The sequence below is a fragment of the Poecilia reticulata genome, linkage group LG6 (assembly GCF_000633615.1).
Source record: "Poecilia reticulata strain Guanapo linkage group LG6, Guppy_female_1.0+MT, whole genome shotgun sequence".
NCBI classification, from domain to species: domain Eukaryota; kingdom Metazoa; phylum Chordata; class Actinopteri; order Cyprinodontiformes; family Poeciliidae; genus Poecilia; species Poecilia reticulata.
The window spans coordinates 2,622,136-2,644,248 of NC_024336.1; the positions used below are offsets into that span (position 1 = coordinate 2,622,136).

At 39.5% G+C, this 22,113-nt stretch overlaps 1 protein-coding gene across 1 annotated transcript in view; it reads left to right on the plus strand.

The window, feature by feature from the left end:
* Positions 1-6,259, plus strand: part of LOC103465734 (copine-8-like) — a 97,208-nt gene extending 90,949 nt beyond the window's left edge. The window contains exon 21 of the mRNA XM_017305451.1: positions 106-6,259. Coding sequence (XP_017160940.1) covers positions 106-153 — 48 coding nt within the window. The 3' untranslated portion in view covers positions 154-6,259. The remainder of the gene's footprint in view (positions 1-105) is intronic.
* The last annotated feature ends 15,854 nt before the right edge of the window (positions 6,260-22,113 follow it).

Here is a 22,113-nt window from a genome sequence, read left to right on the forward strand (position 1 = left end):
CGGCTTCCTTTCTTCTCTTTGAGCTTCCTTTTCTCGCTACAGTCTTCACTGGAAGCCTGTGAGCACACGGTGAACTTCACCCGCTGTCTCGCGTTGCACTTTCAGGAATGTTTGGCTGCAGCGCTTAGCCCTGACTTGGGGATGCTTCCATGATTTCAGTGACAGGACTTTGCGCTCGGGTAATTATAAAGTTCGTGGCGGTTGGAAAGATTTCCAACCGGCGGAAATCCAACGAAGAGGAGAAGGAAAAGGACGTCCAGAAAAGGTTCGGATTAGTGAGACTCTTTGGTTGCAAACACTGTCCGTTCCTCTTTGTTCTTCTGCATCCACTTCCTGAACCTTTCACGAAATCTCTTGATACTTCAATGTTTACATGTGGAAAGCAGAGAGGGTTTTTCTTTCAGGTGATAAACGATTTATACCGTTCAATGTGAAAACCTTTCAGAGTCATATTTTTCACCTGCATAAACCAGGAGGTTGTGAATTTAAAAACATTTAGGCCCTGATCCCATTTTCTTTCCCCCCTACATGTACAGCAGTTGTACTCTGTTTCTTTTTAAATAAGTAGAGCATGTTTTAGTGTAGAAGAAGCATGCAGTGTCGTCCCACACTCAGGGCTCGTTCCCTCCACACCGCCGCTAACGCTGCTAGCTTCCACCACAGACCAACCCGTCACCACCTGAGATCTTCCCTCCTTCCGCTCCGCCCACCAGCAGGAAGCGGCGCTCCCTGGAGGTCGGGTCAAATCAAATGCAGCAGGGACTCCAACCAGCCTTACTGTTAACGTCAGAAATCATTCACAGGCATCGTCCCCTCTACACCGTGGCTTCTGGAAATGAGGATCTCCAAGCCCAGCAGTCAAAAACACACACCTCTCATTACAGAGTCTCTGACTGTGAGCTGCGATCCACAGCCCCGCTATTTTTGTGAAAATACTCCTGCACTTCAGAGGCATCGCTGTGTTTTGGTTACGTCTCTACCTCTTACTTTACTCTGTACAAAATGTAAATGTCACTTCTTTTCTTGTGAATAACAAATCTTGTGAGTTATGTTAGTTAAAGCTACAGTATGAAAGTTTTATTTAAAAAAAAATTTTTTTTTTTACATATTTTTTAAAACTGTTACTGTGTTGGTACAATTTAATACGAGAAAGATGATGTGAAAAGATCGATCTTCACCTCCTCCCTGAACTGCTGCTGCTGTATGGAGAAATGCACCGCTCCATCCAAAACAACCAATCAGAGCCAGGAGACAGATCTTAGTGTTGTCACTCACCCTCGTGTACTCGCTGCTAAATGGGCTAATGGCAGAGAAACAACTTACTGTTACAGGAAAATAGTTTATCCGCCGTCATTAGTGGCCATGCTAACTAGCATTAGCATTCACTACAGGATTGTAGCAGAGCAAAAGTGGGGAGAGAGAGGAGTATGATCATTAGGATGATTGACAGCAGTGAGACCCGCCTCCTGGCTCTGATTGGTTGTTTCTAGTTAGCATTGAGGAGGTGGAGAAGCTTAATTTTTGTATTTTGTAATCTGTCTCTTACTATACTGTCACAAAATGGTGACAGTTTCAACAAATATGTAAAAAAAAAAATCATTTTTTTTGTAAAAGTTACATACTGCAGCTTTAACGGTTATTTTGTTATACAAGATCATTACTAAATTCTCTAAAAACTCTCGTGCCAATTTGTTTGTAATCAGAGCAGGTATCAGCACACTGAATTAATGCACAAAGAGCTGATAACCAGCCGATGAAACTCAAACTCCTGATCCAGTGAGAACTCACGCAGCGCGCTGTGAAAAGGTTTTTGCTTTTATTTCAAATTTTAACGTTTAAATGATCAAATAGATTTTTAATATCAGGCAAAGATAACCTGAGTAATTACAAAATTCTGTTATTCTCAAATGATACAATCCTTCATTAAGGGAAAAACATTATCCTGGCCCAGTGTGGAAAAAATAATTGCGCCTTAAAACTAATAATTGGTTGCTGCCACGCTCTGTGTCAACTCCTGCCGTCAAGCGTATGTAACAATTGGCTGTAGATCTGCCTCGTTGCTGTGAAGCAAATTTACACATAAAACTGTCCTCTTTAAATAACAAACGGACGACCGGACATCCTCCTTTAGGATTTCTTGCTAAAGAACAGAGTTCATGGTTCCATCATCCATGGCCAGTTGTCCAGGCCCAGAAGCAGCAAAGTAGGACCAAACATACTTTGCTGCTTTGCTGCAGCAAAGCAGCAAAGGTCCTGCTTTGCTGCAAAGTAGGACCAGACCAGTGGTCTGGCAGGACCACTGGTCTGGTAGGTCTGGTAGGACCAGACCACTGGTCCTACTTTGCGTCTGTTTGACGTTCTGTTTCTGAAATGCTGTCAGTTTTAAGCTGGTCTTTGTGAGCGTAGGTATGGATATGTTGTTTTTAAAGGGTGTTTACTCAGGTTATTTTTGCCTAAAATTAAAATTTGTCTGACAAGCTGTAGAGTTTAGGAGGAGTCGTCCACCTAAAACCCATGTGCCAGTGTCAAACTTGTAAAAAAAAGAAAAAAGTCCCAGAATAATAACAAAAAAAGAAAAAAAATTTTGGAGAAAATCTGTCAGTGGGTTTTATAAACCAGCGTTTACACTTTTTTGGCTGCCATGTCAGCAATTAAAACTATTTGGAGCCAGAAATGTGAGGGGCGAAAACAGCACTTAACACCCAGAGAAGGAGGTGTCACCATGTTCTTTGATGTGTTTTTATTTCCTACTGCTAAATATAAAATAAATGAAGTATTGCGAGGTCAGCTGAACTACGGCAGCGTGGGAAACAGAGTGTGTCACATTTGTCCTAAACGGACCCTGCCTTATGTAATAGCAGGAACTTTCCAAGGCGTGGAAACACACCTCCTGTTGCTCTTTCATGTTGTAAGTGTTCGTCTCAATGGACTGTTTTCTTCAAGGGCATTCTGTGTTTCGTGTGTTCAGGCAGGAACAATCTGTGAATTAATGCTAGAATATCACAGGCCTTACAGTAATGCTCCTTTCAGGGACAGTTGTGGCAGTCAGAGCTCATCCAGATGTTCAGTCCTGTTCGCCACCTCTGTTTTTTGTTCCCTCTCTTCCTGAACACCGACATGGTGGGGAGAAAAAAACAATATAGTCTTTCGTTTGGTTTAAATTTACTGGCAGATTTTCCCAACGATTACAAAAAAATTTAAGTTTAAGTGTACATTTTTTAAACCCCCTGTAAGCTTCGTGACAGCAGCAGCGCTCCACTCAGACTCAGACAGTTACAGCGGACTCATTTGGCAGCTTCCCTGTTTACCTTGTCCAACATGAGATTACCACTGACAGCTCAATACATTTCAGTGAACATTTCTTATCTGTGGCACTGCCGGCATACATTTATGGGTAAAACATATCACACTGGTAGCTTTAATGCTTTAATGTCTCTGTGTATAAGAACCACTTCTTTACTTCGGAGTGAAGGGCACTTTGAGCAGCTCTGGGTCAATTAATCCTTTTGCTAATATGTACCTCCATCTTGCGCGCACACACAGACCTGTCACAATCCGAAATTTTGCTGGATGATAAATTGTTCCAGAAGTTACTCGGTTCTGTGATTGATAGGTTTGCTAATAATTATTTAAGTCTCAAAGTTACGTTAAAAATCCAACGTTTTTACAATCAGATGTTAGCAACATGCTAGCTTTATAGTTAGCATGTCTGTTGACCCAATAAACGGATAAAAGTCGGCTTGCTACTGCATTAGATAAGTTTGCTAATAACTAGCAAGCCTCAAAGTTACCACAGAACTCAGCTGGTAATTACTCTATATCTGTGGCCAGCTGCTACACTGCTGTGTAGGTTTATCTGAAAAGCCATCTTTTAAAAAGATTGCCAAGAGGTTCACCATTTCTGTATTGTGAAAACATCACTCTACTGTATTATTATACCTAAAATGAACAATTGTAAATTGGATGTTATTATACTAGCAGTTTTAGTAAGATTTGCAACAGACCATTTAATCAGTTGACTTCAAATTATGTCTTACTACCATAAAAATATTTGTACTCAAATGTTTAATATTGTCCGAATTATTTACTGGCCCATGTGGATCTTGAGAACTTTAAATGATTTTTTTTTCTTTTCTGGCTAACCCACTGAAATCCGCTGTTGCTGTTTGATTCTTGGTGAGCCACAAGAAGTCAGACGCAACATTTTCTGAGTCCACAAGAGATCAGTTTTCATAATCAAAGCCCAGTGGTTCAGGTAACCGCACTGTCACTTTTAGACAAGTTTTGGCCGTGTGGCTGCGCGCCGTCACAGGTCCACCGCGATTTTAACACTTCGCAAAGCACAAACATTTTCCTCCCAATCAGTCATCAAACTCTGCATACAGAGGGCCGTCTTTCTTCATGTAAATGTGTGAACTGAAGTTTTCCTGTATATTTGTGTGCCGCATACTGTACAGTAGATTTTAACCTGTGTCTTTAGGGCCCTATTCAGTCAAGGAATCTATATAAAGAATGTTTACAACAACTTTTTAAACTCACGCCTCAAAATCACAGTATACTTCTTGGCTGATGATGTTTTCATTAGAACATCTGGTTATTAACTGCTTCTATAACATTTTCTGAGATGTTTATACACTTGTACAGAGTTATGCCTTTTTTTGTGCGTATTGGTCGAAACTACKGTTTGTGAGATGCTGCTTCTTTACTGCTCATATAACGGAATTACATTTTATACGGAGGCCTGTAATCATATTTAAATCATGACTAACAGGCCTTATCAATGTTTCTGCAGACGTTATTCATATTTAAATCATGAACGACAGGCCTGTATTTTTATAAGCATAAACGGTTAGATAACGATGTATGTTTTATGTGTTAGAAAATCAACTTTATGATAAAAAAAAACACTCTGTAGCAATGTTATTTCTGCCAAATTTAACATGCTGTTAAGTGTAGCGTCTCAATCCCTGAAAAAAACAACAGCTTGTTCAGTTTTGACTGAGTAGGGTTCCTCCCTGTGTGGTTATGGGGGTTGGACGTCGTGGTGTTTTGTCCTGGCTGGGACCTATTGTACAAAAGCGTGAATGTGGAATTGCACAATGTAGCACTCTGTAGTCTCAGTCCATGACTGGAGGAACGGCAGACGAAGCCGGAACAGGCTGGAAGTCTATTACATGTAAATATTGTGGTAACTGGACTCGCATCAGACTGCCGCTACTCTGTGACGCCCCCGCTTCGGTCCAAAACAAAAGGCAACGCCTTTCATTTATTTATCGTGGCAACATGCCGTTCTCATCTCACACCCACTCCAAACATCCAGGGCGTGTATTTATACATGAAACATGCATGACACTTACATAACGTCACGTCTGAGTGATGACGGAGAGTTTTGTGAGGGGGAAACTGTTTTTTGTTTTTTTGTTTGTTTTGTTTTGGTTTGGGTTTTTTTTTTTTATTTCAAATGCTTCAAGCTTTTACAATAATCTGGTCTTTGTTCTGTTATAGCAAACTTGCGGACAGCTTGTAACGGGTGAAGGTTAATGGTTTTAATGCGCGTCAAACAATCCTGACACGGAGCACGTTGTTTTCTTACTGGTTTGATTTCAAATAAAATGTCCAAAGAACATTTTGATTTTTAAAAAATTCTGGAAACTGTTAAAGTTAGGCAACCTGCATTGCCTAACTTAGAAATTCCACTTGATTCTCATTTCCCTTAAGTGTTCCACCTGGGATTTCTCCCATTGAGTTCGATTTGGGGGGAGGAATCCTCCAAAGGTGAGGAAAAAAATTGTAAAAAATTACATCTTAATACATTTTTTCATCATTAATTTTTATTTCTATTTCTTTTTTTTCATTCATCATAAAACATAGGTTAAAATAACTTATTGAAGCGTTATTTGCCATTTTCTTCTTTCCGATTGGGATGATTCTCCAATTTATTCAAGCCGCTTTGCTCCTCTGGCTAGCGTAACTATCACAAAATGAACAAGAACTCATGGCCCACTAAAATTGCAAGATATGAGGCTACATTTATGCTGAACATATAATCATTATTCAATAGTGAATAAAAGTGAGAGAAAAACATTCTGAAAGTTGACTTTCCTCACATATTTTGTAGCACTGGGCTAAAGCCAATGCTGTTTATGATTTGGTTGTTCATATACGCTGTCCAGAGCTGCTGCTATTTTAAGAAATGTGTCATATTGTTTAAGGTTCCTTTTAAAGACATTTTCTGCTTACATAATGATAAAACAATAAAAATAACCAAATCCTACAACTTATTAAAACATTTTTGCACATCAGGTTGTTCTCGTGTGCAGCACAAATAAAACACAGAGTTAGGACAAAGTAGGAAGGAACCCCAACATAAAGTGTCTTATTGGGAAACTCTCTCGCCCCTCGGTGCCTACATAGCAGCCTCCATGGACTCCACTACGAGCTCTGCTGGAGGGAACACGGTTCTTCCTAAACATGTTCACCTTGTGACCGAGAGCGCTGGAAACAGGTGCTCAGCCGGGCTGACGGGGCGGCACCGGCTGCTTGGAGCTGAGCTCCGGGAAACGCTTCTGCCGTTTTTAATACGGCCACAATCTGAAACGTTATTACAGAGGTCATCGATAATGCCATTTAGAAATCAAAATACTGATTTACTACAAAATAGAACTACATTCCAGCTGTGTTATTAGAGATGCTCCTTGTTTATATAAAATATCTTTTTTTGGGGGCGGCGTTGAGGGGTTTTCATCTTCAGGATGAGGAGGTCCAGTTATTTAATCGGCACTTTCACGTGAGACTGCGTCCATGTGGGAACTGGAGTTCCCACATGGGTTCAACGTTGGGGACAGTTAAAGTATTTACAGTGCAGGAGAATGTTGAAATCACAAGCGGACAGACCAGCGTGGGTAAACATACCACGAAATATCAAAACCAGATATTTACATACTGAATAACAACACACACACTTTTTTATCTTTATTTCTGAAGTTAAATCAGACCAAACTTTTCTTGTTTTAGCTTAGTTAGAATTACCAAAATGATTTCTATTTGCTAAATGCCAGAAAACGTAAGAAATTATTATTTTTTTTTTTTAGAAATGTATTTGTTGTAACTTTCCTTACATTCGGTCGGTAACAGAGATAACAGACTTAAACTGTACGACTTGGGTCAAACCTTTTGGGCTTCCTTCTACAAACTTCTGATTGGTTAACCTATTTGGAGTCGCACTAACCTAAGTCAAGCTAAACTTTTGAATTCAAGAATATAACATTACAAAAGGAATATCTAAAAACTATTATTGCAAAATTACTTTCATTCATTTAGCAAATGGAAATAATTTTGGTAATTCTAACTAACCTAAAACAAGAAAAGCTTGGTCTGATTTAACTTACGACACTGAGGGGAAAAAGTGATTGTATTTTTATCCAGTGTATGTTATCTGGTTCCAGCTGTATTTACACTGTCTGAATCAGTCTGCTGAGAGCCGACCATAAGAACGCTCAGTAATCTTCACACATGTAATATAAACTGTAAATTATTATATCGGACAAAGTGGTTTATTTGAATGCCTGTGATGAATATTCTGTTATAATATCCTGATGTGTTACTCTAGCATGCACCAAGTTTGCATGTGTTGGATTTTATTTTTATTTTATTTTATTTTAGTTTTTTCAGACATGATGCATCGGTGGGTCGAACCAATGATTAATTGTACTTTGTGTTATTTCAAGGACTTGTTTGCCTTAAGTAGCTCACTGATCGATCTGGGGATCATGCAATGCCTTCAGATGTTCTGTTTAAGAATATTCTTTCTTTCTTTCTTTCTTTCTTTCTTTCTTTCTTTCTTTCTTTCTTTCTTTCTTTCTTTCTTTCTTTCTTTCTTTAACTCCACTGACACACAGCCAGAGTTAGTCATGTAAGAAAGAAAATAGAAAAGATCTGATCCAACTTGCCCTTCATGTAGTTGGCAAAAATAAGGCATCCAAGCATTTTATTTAAAGTTATTTTTGTAGTAGATGCTAAATTTCAACAATTTACAGTTACTTTTTTTTTTTTTAAGAAAATCATCTTCCAAGAAGTATGTTTTTTTTTTTTTTTTTTTTTTGGCATGATGTTACTACACAAGAAAAAAAAAAGTTTATTCCTATAAACTCCTTAAAATGAGGAGTTAGAGATTACAAGGCAGCACAGGTTTCAGAGGAACAACAAAAGCCACAAGCATCTGATTATTTTAAACGACCGTATCTGTAAGAATTACAATATTTGAATAAATATTCATATAATACGTCTTGTTGTGTTGTTTATTTCCCCGCGGTTGAGCACAAAAAAAAAAAAAAAAGCAATCTTCTTTGGACTCCTTTGGGAACATTGCACCGTGTTGTGAAAAAATATTTACACTTCCAGATTTCTCTTGTGTTTTTTATTTATTATTATTATTTTTGCTCGCTCTTAGGTGTTTCAGGTCATCAAACGTTTATGTCAGACAACAATAACCTGAGAAAACCATGTTCAATACTGAAATAAATGCAATAAAAAATATTTTGGGAAGTAGAGTTCAATTTCACAAGCTGTAGGTCTGTCGCAATAAAATTTTTTCCTGGACTATAAATTCTCACATCATCTAGTAATGTAACGGTAATGGCATAATAATTCAAGGACACATTCTCAAAGATCAATAAACCTTAAATTCTAACGAACAATTAACACTGCGACCGGAAAGCAATTTAAATATCCAAATAAATAAACAAAACGATAGAAACATGAATTATGAAGTTCCTGTAAATAAAGTTGCCTTTCAATAAAGGGCCGGTTGACACCAAAGCACCAGACTGAAGACTTTTATCATCCAGTTTTTGGTAGGAAGAGAGAACAGAGAAAAACGATAAATCATGCAAATGAGTTTTTAAATTCATCATGCAATTAATTGACTTATTCCTTAATTGATTCATTCAACAGACCAAGCTGTATTTCTTCTCAATAAATCAAGTTTTTAGGAGCTGTTGTTGGCCAACAATCTGAAATGCAACCCATCGAGCAGCAACCTAATGGAAGAGCAGATTAGCATCCTGAAAGCAGAACAACCGTGACCCTCTCCAACACGAGGAGCCCAGAGGAACATCTAAAGCATTTTCCCTTAAATGACATTTGAAATCTGAATTTTTGGTTTTCTCAGGTTATCTATCTGATGTTACATTTTATTTGCTCGTCAGAAGCAAATAAGTTAGCTTGTGATGAGGGGACAAATGCTTTTTAAAGCACTGTAAAATGCCACAGGAATTTTTGTCTCTTACAGTTATTGGTGGTCTGCTAAACCTAAAAATAAGAGACATTCTCATTCCTGATGGACGCCTGTCTTGATTGACGCAGCCAGCCAATGACTTTTAAAGCAGAGCCAGATTACTGGAGGAGATTCACACCATTACACCTCTACAACACTCATCTCGAGATGAAACGAGTTACAACAGGGTGTCGTTCTGTCCAGTTTCCAAAGGCTCTGAGAAAACTGCCTCTGTCTGCCCGACTTTTCAGGAAATCTATTACACTTCTTAAAGACAGAAATGCCCATATATAACGGCCAAAGCACCCGTTGTCTTTACCCGCTTCTCCTTGCAGAGGAGTGCTGTTTGTAAAGCTACACAGCCACAAACCAACAGCAATAATTTGTATTATTTAGCCTGTTGTAAGAGCAAAAAAGTGGGAATTCCTTTTTTAAAGTCAGAAATATTTACGCTGAACATTTAAGCTACATGTTTGGGTTCTAACTAGTTAGCAAACTAACTATTTAACTTGCTGACTATTTAACAAGCTAACTCTTCATAAACAGTTAACTACTTATGTAACCATTTAGCTAATAGTTAGCAAAACAGTTATCAAGTTAAATAAATATTTAGTTTACATGCTAAATATTTTTGTGGGCGAGTCAATATTAACTCTAAACAGAATTATTATAAGCAAGTTAATTTAACCTATTAGTAGTAGATGCTATTTAACCTGAAGCATTTAGCTTTCAGCTAAATATTCAGCTAGTTTGAAATTAGGACTTTTATAAACATGGTGAAACTTTGAAAAATAAACCCCTTTTTTTCTCTTATGACAGTCAGGCTAAAACCCACAAATTATTGTTGTTAATATTTGGCTGTTTGCCCTTTTGTAATTTTACAAAAGTTTGATATCTTTTGATAGCAAAAGATCTAAATAATATCTTTTGATATTCTTTTGATATCAAACATTCTTTTGATATGTTTGAGTAAACTTAATTTTTTTATTTATAACATAACTAATACCAGCCATTAGCGTAGATGTTGCTGCAAGAGGGAGTGTCTTCTCCAACGAGCGCTAAAATGATTTGACCACTGACTTTAATATAGAATAAATACCGATATATTCAAAATAACACTCTCACTTTATTATTACTTGAAAACATCATAAGTCAGAAATCTCCGTGGCTGAGGAACTAATAAAAAGCTAGGCTTTAATAGGATCATTCTATTTTCTACTTCATGTCAAGGCGTTTGAAGGGGCTTAAGGTTGCTGAGGATTTTTACATGACAACAGTTTAACAAACACGGAGGCGCCTCTCTCTCTCTCTCTCTCTCTCTCTCTCTCTCTCTCTCTCTCTCTCTCTCTCCTGTTAAGCCATAACAGATTTGTGCCAGAAGAAACCCTGAATGTTTTTTTGTTTTTGTTTTTTTCATGTTGACACTTCTGATACTTACATTATTTGTGCATTCATGTTTCACGTGGCTGCTCCATTATTATTCTCCACTGCGGTCTTAGCGCGATGCTCAATAGGAGCGCGGCGGATGTGTAACGGTCGGTCGGACAGCGGCGGATGGCGGGATCATCGTTAACAGTGCGCGCGGGATCAGTGCGACCCGCCGAACCGCACGCGGCGTACAAAGCTAAAAAGCTGATCTCGTAAGACCACGGGAGGGTTAAAAAATAAGTTTTATGAAGTTACAAAGAACTGCAGGAGGGTTTTATAAAAGTTTTTTAAAGTTATCAAGCGCTAGCTACCTAGCTAGTTCCCAAAACTATATTCAGAGATTCCAAAAGGGCTGGATAATCTGATAATGACATTCAAATAGTTTGGTTGCCAATAAGATTATGATGCCCAATAAGTTTGCTGACTTATTATTACTACACCAAACACATCCAGTGAAAACCTCCAATGACGACTGACCACTGGTCTTGATTCATACGAAATGTGTGTTTTTCTGCATTTCGGAGTATTTTCATTTTTGTTTTTTAAAGCAGTTCGGAAGTAATCTGACATGCTAAGAGCGTGGGTTGCTGTGCAACAAGTGACAGTGTGCTAATTACAGCCAGTAGACTTTGCTCCCTTCCTCGTTTGTAGGCTCGTTCAACATTTTAATGAGCCCTCGCTGCTATCTGCTCTCTGTGTTTATCTTCGCATTACTTTTAACTTCGTGATGAGTTATTGTGCCATTAAGGTCGCCTCCCACTTCAGGCTATATCTGGAAACTTTAATTGGAATTCTCAACCCTAAGCTGAAGAACATGCTAGGTTAATGTTATACTTTACTAAGAAAGACACCACCGCATGGAAAATAGCCGCTGTTTGTGTGGTAGGTTTAGGAATTATGGTTTGTTGACTGTCAATAATAGAGGCACCTAAATGACCAACCAAAAAGAGTTGTGTTGTGATAAAGGGTGCAATGGTGCGCAACTATATACTGAAAAATGTCACATACAGGCCTTATGGCACATATTACAAACCAATACAGAGTTACTTTATAGTTGGACACATGCAAAATGTTCATCTGTGGAGCAAAGTGTTCAGTGCAAGGTTCTGTAGTCCAAATTTAAAAAGTGACACTAAATCAACACAGATTTTCAAAATATGCTTTTCATTTATTTTTATTCTGATACCGTCAGAAATGTCTCAAACGTCAACGAAAGAATTTAGGCAACACTCCATGAATGTTTTTGATGAGGGAATAACATTTTAACATGCTAGAAAGCCAAGTAAAAAGACCATTTCCCATATTGACTTAACAAAATTAACTTCTAATGCACTTAAAAAAAATTTATTATTATTATTTTAAAAAGTTCTCTCATTCCTTTTCTTTTTCGACACAAACAGAACTATTTTTTTTTCCCACTCTTCACTCCTCTGATGCCCCCTGTGTCCCACCTTTATCCCGTAGCACCAGCTGCTTAGAGTGCCGAGGCTCTAAAGCAATAAAGCAGACTTGAACGAGCTCAGCATGGCTCTAATATCTGTCAGGCTGTTGCGGGGGGACCAGGCGGCTCTCAGAGCGCATGTTTTCCACCCGCTTTATTTCCCCTGTCGTCGCTCACGAGCTCATCAACCTGCGAGCAACAGTCCGCGTGTTAATAAAAAAACAAAACAAAAAAACGCTTTGTGATGAGTAGTGGAGTATGGACTGATATTTGAAAAGATATAAATAAATAAAAATCGATGACATGCACCTGTAGGACCTTTCTGGCCAGCGCTCCGGCCTGCGCCAATCGTCTGTCCGCTCCATTCAGGAATGAGAACGGCCTGACCGGCGCAGGGTGAATATGAAGCATCTCTCTTTGCTATTCTTAGGCGTGGACAGGGGCGCCGGTGCTAAAAATAGGCAGATCATTCCCAACTCCCCCCCCCCTGCTGTCAGTCTATTTTTACACAAGCTGAGGCCTTCCCAGGCTATGGCAGTCTTTTCTTAGATTATTATATAATAAACATGAGGCAGCGCTGCGAGTCAGAAGCAGAAGAAGTGCTCTGTCAGGCAGTCAAGAGTGAAATACGCAGCTCTGGTCAGAACAAACGTTCAGTAAGCGCATTAATGTCAGGTGAATCTCCTATGATTTCCTTGTTCCTGCCGTGTTCTCTGCTGCTCCTCCTAATCCTGCTGGCTGCTGATTGCTCCACCTGTGCTGCTGCCCATATAAACTCTGGACTGAAGTTATTTACCAAGGTACCAAGGCTCAGAGGAGGGGCTTCATTATTGAAGGCGGAGCTAGGTCCACCCAGGCATTTTGCACAGCTGAATGGTTGCCATGGAGATTAAGGGATTTCTCTTTCATGTCCGATTGAACCAAGGCAACACTCCAGCTTTGTTTTTGATGACGGAATAACATTATAACATGATGTAAAGCTCAATGTGTTGGCAGCAATGAAACACATCATAAAGTAAATGCAGACTAATAATATTGTAGAGTTGGAGTATATATTTATATATCCACCCAGTTTAAATAAATCATTAAAAGTACAAAACTTGAATACTGCATTCATGAAGATTTTTTTTAAAAATTACATTTAAATGGTGTGACTGTAAAAGAACTACGAATCAGATATGAAGGATTTAAAGGCAGAATGAACAGATACCCATGAAGAAACGCGACTGTTAAAGTAAAAACATGTCTGCTGGAGTCTTGGCAGAGTTTAACCAGCCGGTGGACAGCCTGTCAGCTCGCTGTCGCTGGAAACGAAGGGAAAATTAATGAGTTAGTCTTCAGGAAGACACAACATCATTAAACGGACGGGGGGAATAAACAGTAACTGTAAACATTACTGCCTAACTATTAAGACAGACAGCAGCTCTATGTGCAACATGGAGCAGGCGTACGGCTCCACGGAGGCCCCGACTGGCCGGAACCTGACGGAGCGATTCGGGTTTCAGAGCTTTCCTAGTCTGATGGCAGATCTGTGGAAACGCCCAGCTGAATGTCTGAGAGGAGCCGCCGTGAACGGGCGACTCGACGGAGAAGGGAACCCTGACGTCGAGGGTTCTCTTCTTCTTATGAAGCTTTTCAGTGAGCTTCATGAATACTGGTGACAAGGATTCTACTGGGAAAATATGGAGTGGAATTTTGGGAATTCCTGGTCTGAACCAGAAGAGGAAAGGGAAAGAGTTTGGAAAAATCTTCCAGACTCTGTTCCTGATCCTGCTGTGAGAAATTCCTTTTTTTCTTTGTTTTCCTTCTTTCTGTCCTTTTGTTCTTCCTAGTGTTCTTCCTTTTGTCTGTCCATCCTCTCCTCCCTTGTTCACTTCCTTCTTTACATATTTCTTTATGTCCTTCTTTCCCACCTTCCTTCCTTGTATCCTTCTTCTTCCTAGCCTTTTTCTTTCCTACCTTCCTTCTTTACTGTCTTCTTTCCTTATACATTGCTTCCTTCCTTTAGTCCTTTCCCTTTCCTTCATTCTAGCTTCCTTCTTTCTTTCCTCCCCCTTTCCTTCCTTCCTTTTTTGCATCCTCCCTTTCTTCCTCCTTTCCTTCCTTCACTCCCTTCTTGTGTCCTTCATTCCTTCTTCATTGATTCCTTCCTTTCTTGCACCCTTCCTATTTTTCATTTCTTCTTCCCTTCCTCTCTTCTTCCTTCCTTTCCTTCTTCCTAAGTATAAGCTAATTCATTTAGGAGACGTGTTATTAGTTGAGGATAAATCAGCCAGACATTTACTTTAACTAGGCCACAGCTAGAAAATCCTGGAGGAAGTGAATCCTCCCTTGGTATGACACAAAGCGATGACAAGTCGTTGTCATTTTAAGTCTCTATTATTTCAGTTCTGTTGAATATCCGACACTTGAAGGAGACCGTGCTCCTCGGCGCCGTCAGCTAATTAATTAAAAGCTGCATGCTAATGTGAGAGCTGAGGGGAGAAAACTGGAGCAGGAATCTGGCAGCTCTGTCTATCTGATCAGTTAACAATCACATCCAGCTTAATCAGCACTTCAGCTGRCAACTATATTCAAAAATATYGCTTTGTCAGTTTTTTTTATACACAGGATAACTTCAAGTTTGCGTTTTTCTTAAATGTACCGAGTGAAAGCGGCTACTTGGTTAGAGGCAGTTCACTCGCCCAGGCCAAACGTTTGACTTGCTCACGTCATTCGCAAACCATTTATAGTCGTGAAAAAATGTAGGATGCCTAATGAAAGTTTTGGTTTTTTATTGGATTATGTTTAAATATTGAACCCTTTCCACTAAGTGAATGAAAGATTTCAGTAGAAATGTATTTTCTCCTCAGGAAATAGTTAGGACACCCTTAATATCTAGAGTTAGCTCTTTAGGCTAAAATAAAGTCACTGGGACTTCCTCGTAGCATTTTACTAAGAGGTGGAACTACATACTAGGAGGGTCAGAGAGTGGGTTGAAATTAATCAAACAGGTCATATATTAATAAMGCAAAATATTCTGTTCTTCTAGTATACGTATCTGAATAACATGCTTTCTTACAATCATCATATTTTTTCTGTCCCTATAAACACGTCCCTGCTGGAGGGCAAAAAGCTGCTTGCCAACGATGATCATTGGTTTTAACTGTCAAGTTGTCAACATAATGTGTTAAATCTTAAAAGTTATGATACATAAATGGAAAMGGGATGCAGTGGATTGCTACTAATTGCCAACACTAGACAACTAAATAATAAGRTCAGGAAAAAGTCTTAATTGGTAAAAAATAGTGAAAGAGAGGGAAGAAGGTCAGTTATGCTAGCTTGACTTTGAAAAGCTAGCARTGGATGTGCTGTGGAATTTGGTGTGTTTCTSTTTAGTTAAAGAAAAAGGTGACCCATACTGCAGCTCTCTGGCAGATCATCAGTAGAGCAGGTGTTTAAATTAGCTAATCAAATCCGTATTTTTGTCCACATGCAACCTATGTCCAACCTTTATTTGGTAGTGTGAATGGCCCAATTTGTATCTTTTGACCCCCCAAAAAATCCAATTTGTGCCACTTCCATAGGTGGCAGTCAATTGGATCTGATTATTTTCAAGTTCAAACAGTCGTGTCGCATTTTATCCGACTGTACATCACTGATGTGAGACATGCAACATTGTTCTGCTCCAGAAGAAGCCAGACACGCTAAATCCAGACATAAACAGTGGTCTTTGAAGACACAGGTTTCTTTCTAATAAAGAATGGAACATGTTATCACAATATGACAACATGCCCTGTGACAGACTAGTGACCTGGGTTTACCCCGGCTCTCACCAAAAAATGTTCGCTGGAGATAGCACCAGCAACCCTCCCGATCCCTCTAGGGACAAGGGTGTTAGAAAATGGATGGATGGATGGATGGATGGATGGATGGATGGATGGATGGATGGATGGATGGATGGATGGATGGATGGATGGATGGATGGATGGATGGATGNTGGATGGATGGATGGATGGATGGATGGATGGATGGATGGATGGATGGATGGATGGATGGATGGATGGATGGATGGATGGATGGATGGATGGATATTATAATATTTTAATTGCATGGATTTGGGATAAACCAATATTTAAACCAATCCTGTTGCCTCTGTGGATTGCAAAAAGAGCAGACAAGACTTTTACCAAGTGTCTGCATCCTTTATGGAATTATTTATCTTAAATTCACTTGTGTCAACGTTTTATTTTTAGCTGTGGAAATCGATTTGAATTTGTAATTGAGTTCATTTCAGGGTCTGTAATTAATTGCACTTTAATCAAAGACCATTTATYGACAAAAATAAACWTTTTCAGTTSAACACCCCTGTTTGCTGCTAAATTATTGACTAAATAGACGTATGAACTCAATAACAAATATATTTATTGTTTTTATCTATTATTTAACCATCAGATTTTTTAAAAGTGCTATTATACCAACTCAACTTTAAAGTGTTTTGGGATCTCCTGATTATTCATGGAAGTTCTTTAGAAATGTGGACCGACATCAGCCTTGGGGACGTCTGTGCTGCTGCTACATGTTTAGCATAGAGATGTTACATTAGGCTTGAATAACGTCACTCATTGACCAACTCYTTTAGCACAACAACAGTCATTTCCAGCATCCAATCAGATCATTTTTCAAASCAAAAATGAACCTCCAGTAGACCCARAGGAGTGACTTTGCCATCCGTTGTTGTTTGTGGATGTGGCTGGTGCGTCAGATTTACGGGCGTACCACACAAACATGCGAATATAAAGATGAGGCAAATACTTTTTCACAACTAGTCTTTGCAACCCTGTTGTTACACATTTATCATTGTTATATTTTCACCCCTAACATATTTGTTTTGTATATTGTTTGTTTTTGAGGATAAATGATCTTTTTTTTTTTTTTACATAAAAACCAGCCATTTTACAGGCATATGTAGTTTTTTTTAAGCCACTGTATAGCAGAAGGAAAGTGATGGAGTCTTTGTGACCCCTAGTGGACAAAATCCCCAGAAACAATGCAGTCGGCTGTAGATTCACCATGTTGCTCATTCTGCACCATAACCGTAGATGGTCCACCGAGATTGTAAAGTTGCATTCAACACAGCTGCCAATCAGCATTTAAATCAGAGCGCCCAACCTCTCATCTGTACATACATTATACAACAGAGGAAGGTGATCTGAGAGACCGAACCTTTTGCACGCAGGTGAGTTATTATATTACAGACGAATATGACAAAAACTAAAGCCCAGCTCTAAGTGTGCAACAAAATCAGAGGGGCCAGTTTTCCACGGCAGAGAAACTCACAGCTGACCGCTTCTGTCATCTGACCGCCAGACTGGACTGAGGGGAGGATCACATGACAAGACACGCTCAGTTGGCCAATATATGCGCGAGGCAGCCTCACCGCCTCCCAACATCAAGCTCTGGCATCAAACGGACAGCAGATTGCATTTAAATGGACAAACCACGTAAGAATAAAAGCAGACGCTGGAGGACTGACTGCGCCATGTTGCATCGACACCGTGCACCTTGCGCGCGCAAATTGAGATGAGCAAGTACAGGCGATAAATGATTAATGGTCAATTTCCCGGTGAGTCTCTGAAATATTGAGAGACAGCCCAGGCGTGTAATGCAATGTAAATGGGTCTATTTTTAGCACAGAGGAAGTCATGTGGAACGTGCTGTTGGGTGGTGGGTGGTTGCGGGGAGTGGGGGTTTCTTTACTCTTACGGCTTTTAGAGGCATAAGACATGGGACAAAGGATGGGCAGAAATAAGCACTCCACCCACATTTGCATGTACAGCCACTTTTCATGTGGAGTATTAAACTTTCAGATACACAGAAAGGGAAATGGAATAAATTATTTCCACACTGGGAAATAGATGGAAAGTCCCTGCTCTCAACCACCACCACCTCCAGCCCCCCAGCTCCCCACGCATCCCCTGTGGCCTCCTACGCCTATGAAACCTTCTCCTCTCACTTTGCCTCATGAGATTGTTAGAAAGTGAAAGGGAGGGGAAGTGACATGCTAAGACCTCTTTTTTTATGATTCTGAGGAGACGGAGGGGAGTTTGGCGGAGTGTCATGGCAGCTGATGGGGGAGAAGGCAGGCGGTCGCCTCACACCATCCAGCAGATGTTTTCATTAATCCCCAACTCAAAGCAAACTTTGAAGTGGTGGCATTATGAGTTTTCCAGGCAGTTAATTCACTGCATTGCCTTCTGTTATAAAAATGCTGTTTATCTCAAATATCACTGAAAAAAATGTTACTTTGTAATTTAACACCTTGTTATTGGTTCTCTGTCTCTTTAAAAGCTCCTGCTCTTTCTGAAGCTCTGCCTTCAGAAAGTCATCATAACATGGCTCCTCTTTTAACCCTTTAATAATGTTTTTATCAGCGTTTCACTGAGAAGTAACTGGTATAATGAGCTCAGCAGACTTCACCAGGTGTTTGCTAATTCCTGCTGGCTAGTCTGAAGGAGCTGAGAGAGGGAGTCACGGGGGAGGGCTGCTCTGTGAGGCAGAAATTCGGAAGTTTTGAAACTGGAGCTTTGAGGAAGAGCTTGAAGGCGGCGTTTGGCCTACCTAGGTGTTTTGCATGAGAGACTAAAACATTCCTCAAACTTTCGGCATTTCTTACTAAATTCTCCAAAAATGTAGAAAAGTTATTTAGTTAAACTTGATTAATGCCTCCAAAAGTACAAACTCTTTTTCTGATTGTTCAGATCTAGAACAACAGAATTGGTACAGATGTCAGAAAAGCAAAGATGAATTCCCAAGACCAGTGGTTCCCAAACTTTTTCTCCTGGGCCCCCCCAGTGGTTTCCAAACTATTTCTGGGCCCCCCTATGGCTTACAAATAGCTGTCTGGTTGAACAATGTGTGTGAGCGAAGGGGGTGGGGGGTGGATTCTTAGAGACTCCCTGTTATACTCAGCACCGGCTCCAGACGAACAAGRGGGGGAAATCAACTTTTTGGGGGGCAAAATGAATCGTAGCTGAACATAGACAACAACACCAGTAGCCTACAAGCTACTTGTTTACAAGCTTAAGTTGCTGTATTGATATTAGCTAGTCATCTTTTAGCTAACATCACCTTCATTCAACAGCTTTGCTCAACAGTCTGTTAGTTTGGGGGGGAAACTGTGAAAAGTTCTTTGTGTTTTGCTGGTTTGCTGCCATGATTCTAACACACCTGCGTAGCTCCGCACAGCAGCAGGTCTCCTTCACTGCCGCACAGGCGTAAACCCAGCGCGAGCGTCGTAGCGCTCATGTTACGCTAAAGGCGGCTCGGAAAAAAAGGTTACGACATGTTAACAACGGATTAAACAGTTTTAACTGCTGATAAAAGTGACAGAGGACACAGATATGGGAAGTGCGGAAGCCCCTACTGTATCAAATTGCAAATTGACAGAGGAATAACCGAGAGTTGGCCATTCTAAGGTAAAAACCCAGCGCATACAGCGTTCATGTTTTTTTGTTTTTGTTTTCATGTCCCCCCCCCCAAGGGGGCGCGCCCCACAGTTTGGGAGCCTTTGCCCTAGACTAAAATAAATTTATAGTTACGATGTTTCTTGATTTTAAAAAAGTGTTAAACACAATCATTCAAGTCATATTTTTTAAACCAATTGCAAAAATAGGAAATGGGAGAGCCTTAAGAAGCTTCTTCTGCATCACCTTTCCATATTTAGTTTCTTTTGTTTGGCTGCTTGTCACAAACATCTCCAAATTTTAATTAGAAGCTCAGCAGCAGTGTGAATATTAAACTCCTCAACAAGCCATATAACAGTTGGTTCTTTCACTTTCTTTGAGTCTTTTACAGTTTCCAGTCTTCATTAGAAGTGAAACACATGAAGAAATTATCGAATGAATTGTGAGGGAAAATACTCTTTCTTGGATGGTCTCAGTATTGTGGTTTTAAATAATGAGCAGCCAGACAAGTGAATAAATTATTTTTGATGTATGATAAGAGAAATAAAAGTCTTTGGTTCACACAACAGAAGCAGATTACTGTGATTTGCATTAACTTAACCTGTTCTATGTTTTTAACCCTCCTCCTAGTGTGATGCTCAGTAGGAGCGTAGCAGATGTCGCGGTCAGACAGCTGCGAAATGTCCTGTCAGACTCTCAGTTCCTGAAACCACACATACACACAAACACAAAACTTGCAAAAGTACACACAAGCTCAGTGCAACCCCACTGGACCGCCCACAAGGTAAAAAGCTCATGGGGCTCAAATGACGAGCTCCGTCTCTTAAGACCGTGTGAGAGTTAAACATATTTTTCTTTGCTAACTGATTGTTTTCTTCTACCTGAGCTGTGTCCTGCTGCGAGGAAGTTATTYATGCTTCACAGTAGTGGTTCAGATATCAAATGTCATGACACAGAAAGAAACTCTTGAAGATTTCTCAGTGTGTATTACTTTCAGTTTATTTGAGTTCATTAATAAGGAGCTATCAGATTTTTTTTTTAGCTGTTAAAATGTCAGCTCTCAGCATGTTGAAACTAGGCTGTGATTTTCCACCTGAAAAGTGCTCAGTGGGTACGACTCAGAGATACTGACATTAGGYTCAATAATTACTTTAAATGTYCCCCTCCAGTATTTTGTGGGGGTTGGGAAATGAGTTTTATTAAAGCTTGTAACATGAGCCTGGCACTTTATGGTGAAAATCCTTCATACATTAAATTGTTTGGCTGTTTGTTTTGTGCGTATAATTAATACATCTGTTCCAAGGGAACAAAAACAATCTTAGTAATACAAACCCATTCAATCCATTAAAAAGGTTTGTTTCAACTCACCAAGTGAAACACATTATTTATGTTAATTACACACACAGGTTAATTATGACTATTTTTTGTTCTCAGTAAAAGCAAACGCCACATGTATAAATAAATAAAAATTTAATAGAGCAACATGAGGTTAATGAAGGTATGCTCAATACTTGCTTAAATGTTCATTTCATTTTCAGGCAGAGAGTAAATGTGTCTCCCTCTGGTGGCACTAAGGTGTATTGTAACTTTTATTTCTAGTCACATTTGGGCCAATCTTAGATATTGTCAATTTCCTAAAATAATGGCCTAAGTCATTTTTTGCCAAAAGTGATTATTTATTTATTTTTTCCCTAAGTCATTTTCTGGGGAAAAAAAAAAAAAAAAAAAAAGGTCATGTTGTGAATATAACAGTGCACTGTTGTAAACTATTTCTAAAGTTTTGATGATAAGTTTTGTAAATTGTAATTATGGAAGATCAATGATAAAGGACTGGACAAGATTCATATTTATGCATTTACTGTATTTTGTTAACAGACCATGTCCTTGTGATGCAGAAAGGAAAATACATCACTGCACAGAACAAAGGGAAAACGATAAAACCACAATTGGGAACTTCAGACAATCTCCTATACCTCCTGCCTGAGCTACTATTGTCATCTGAAGAAATGCACCGCTGCCAATCAGAAACAACCAATCAGAGCCAGGAGGCGGGGCTTATCGCTGACAACTCATCTCATGTTCTCACTGCTAAATGTGCTAATGGTGGAGAAACAACTCACTGTTACAAGAAAATCGTTTATCTGCTATCAATGGTGGCTATGCTACTTAGCTTTAGCGTTTATATCAGGCTCTGCTGATGGGGAGAAACTATCGCAGAAAGCAAGTGGGAGGCGGGAGGGTGAGTGGTGCAAACGGTCGTGATTGACAGCACTAAGACCCGCCTCCTGGCTTTGATTGGTTGTATCTAGCTAGCACTGAGAAAAGGCAGAGCAATTCGATTTTCTCACAAATTATCTGTCTCGCATTATAATGCCAAAACATAGAGACAATTTCAAAAACTATAGATATAGCAACAGAAAGGATATGCAGGATGAGTAAAACTGCAAATACCAGCAGGAATGTAGAGATTTATTAATTTGTTGGGAGTGGTGACGTTTTAAGGTCTTAAAGGGGCAGTATTATAC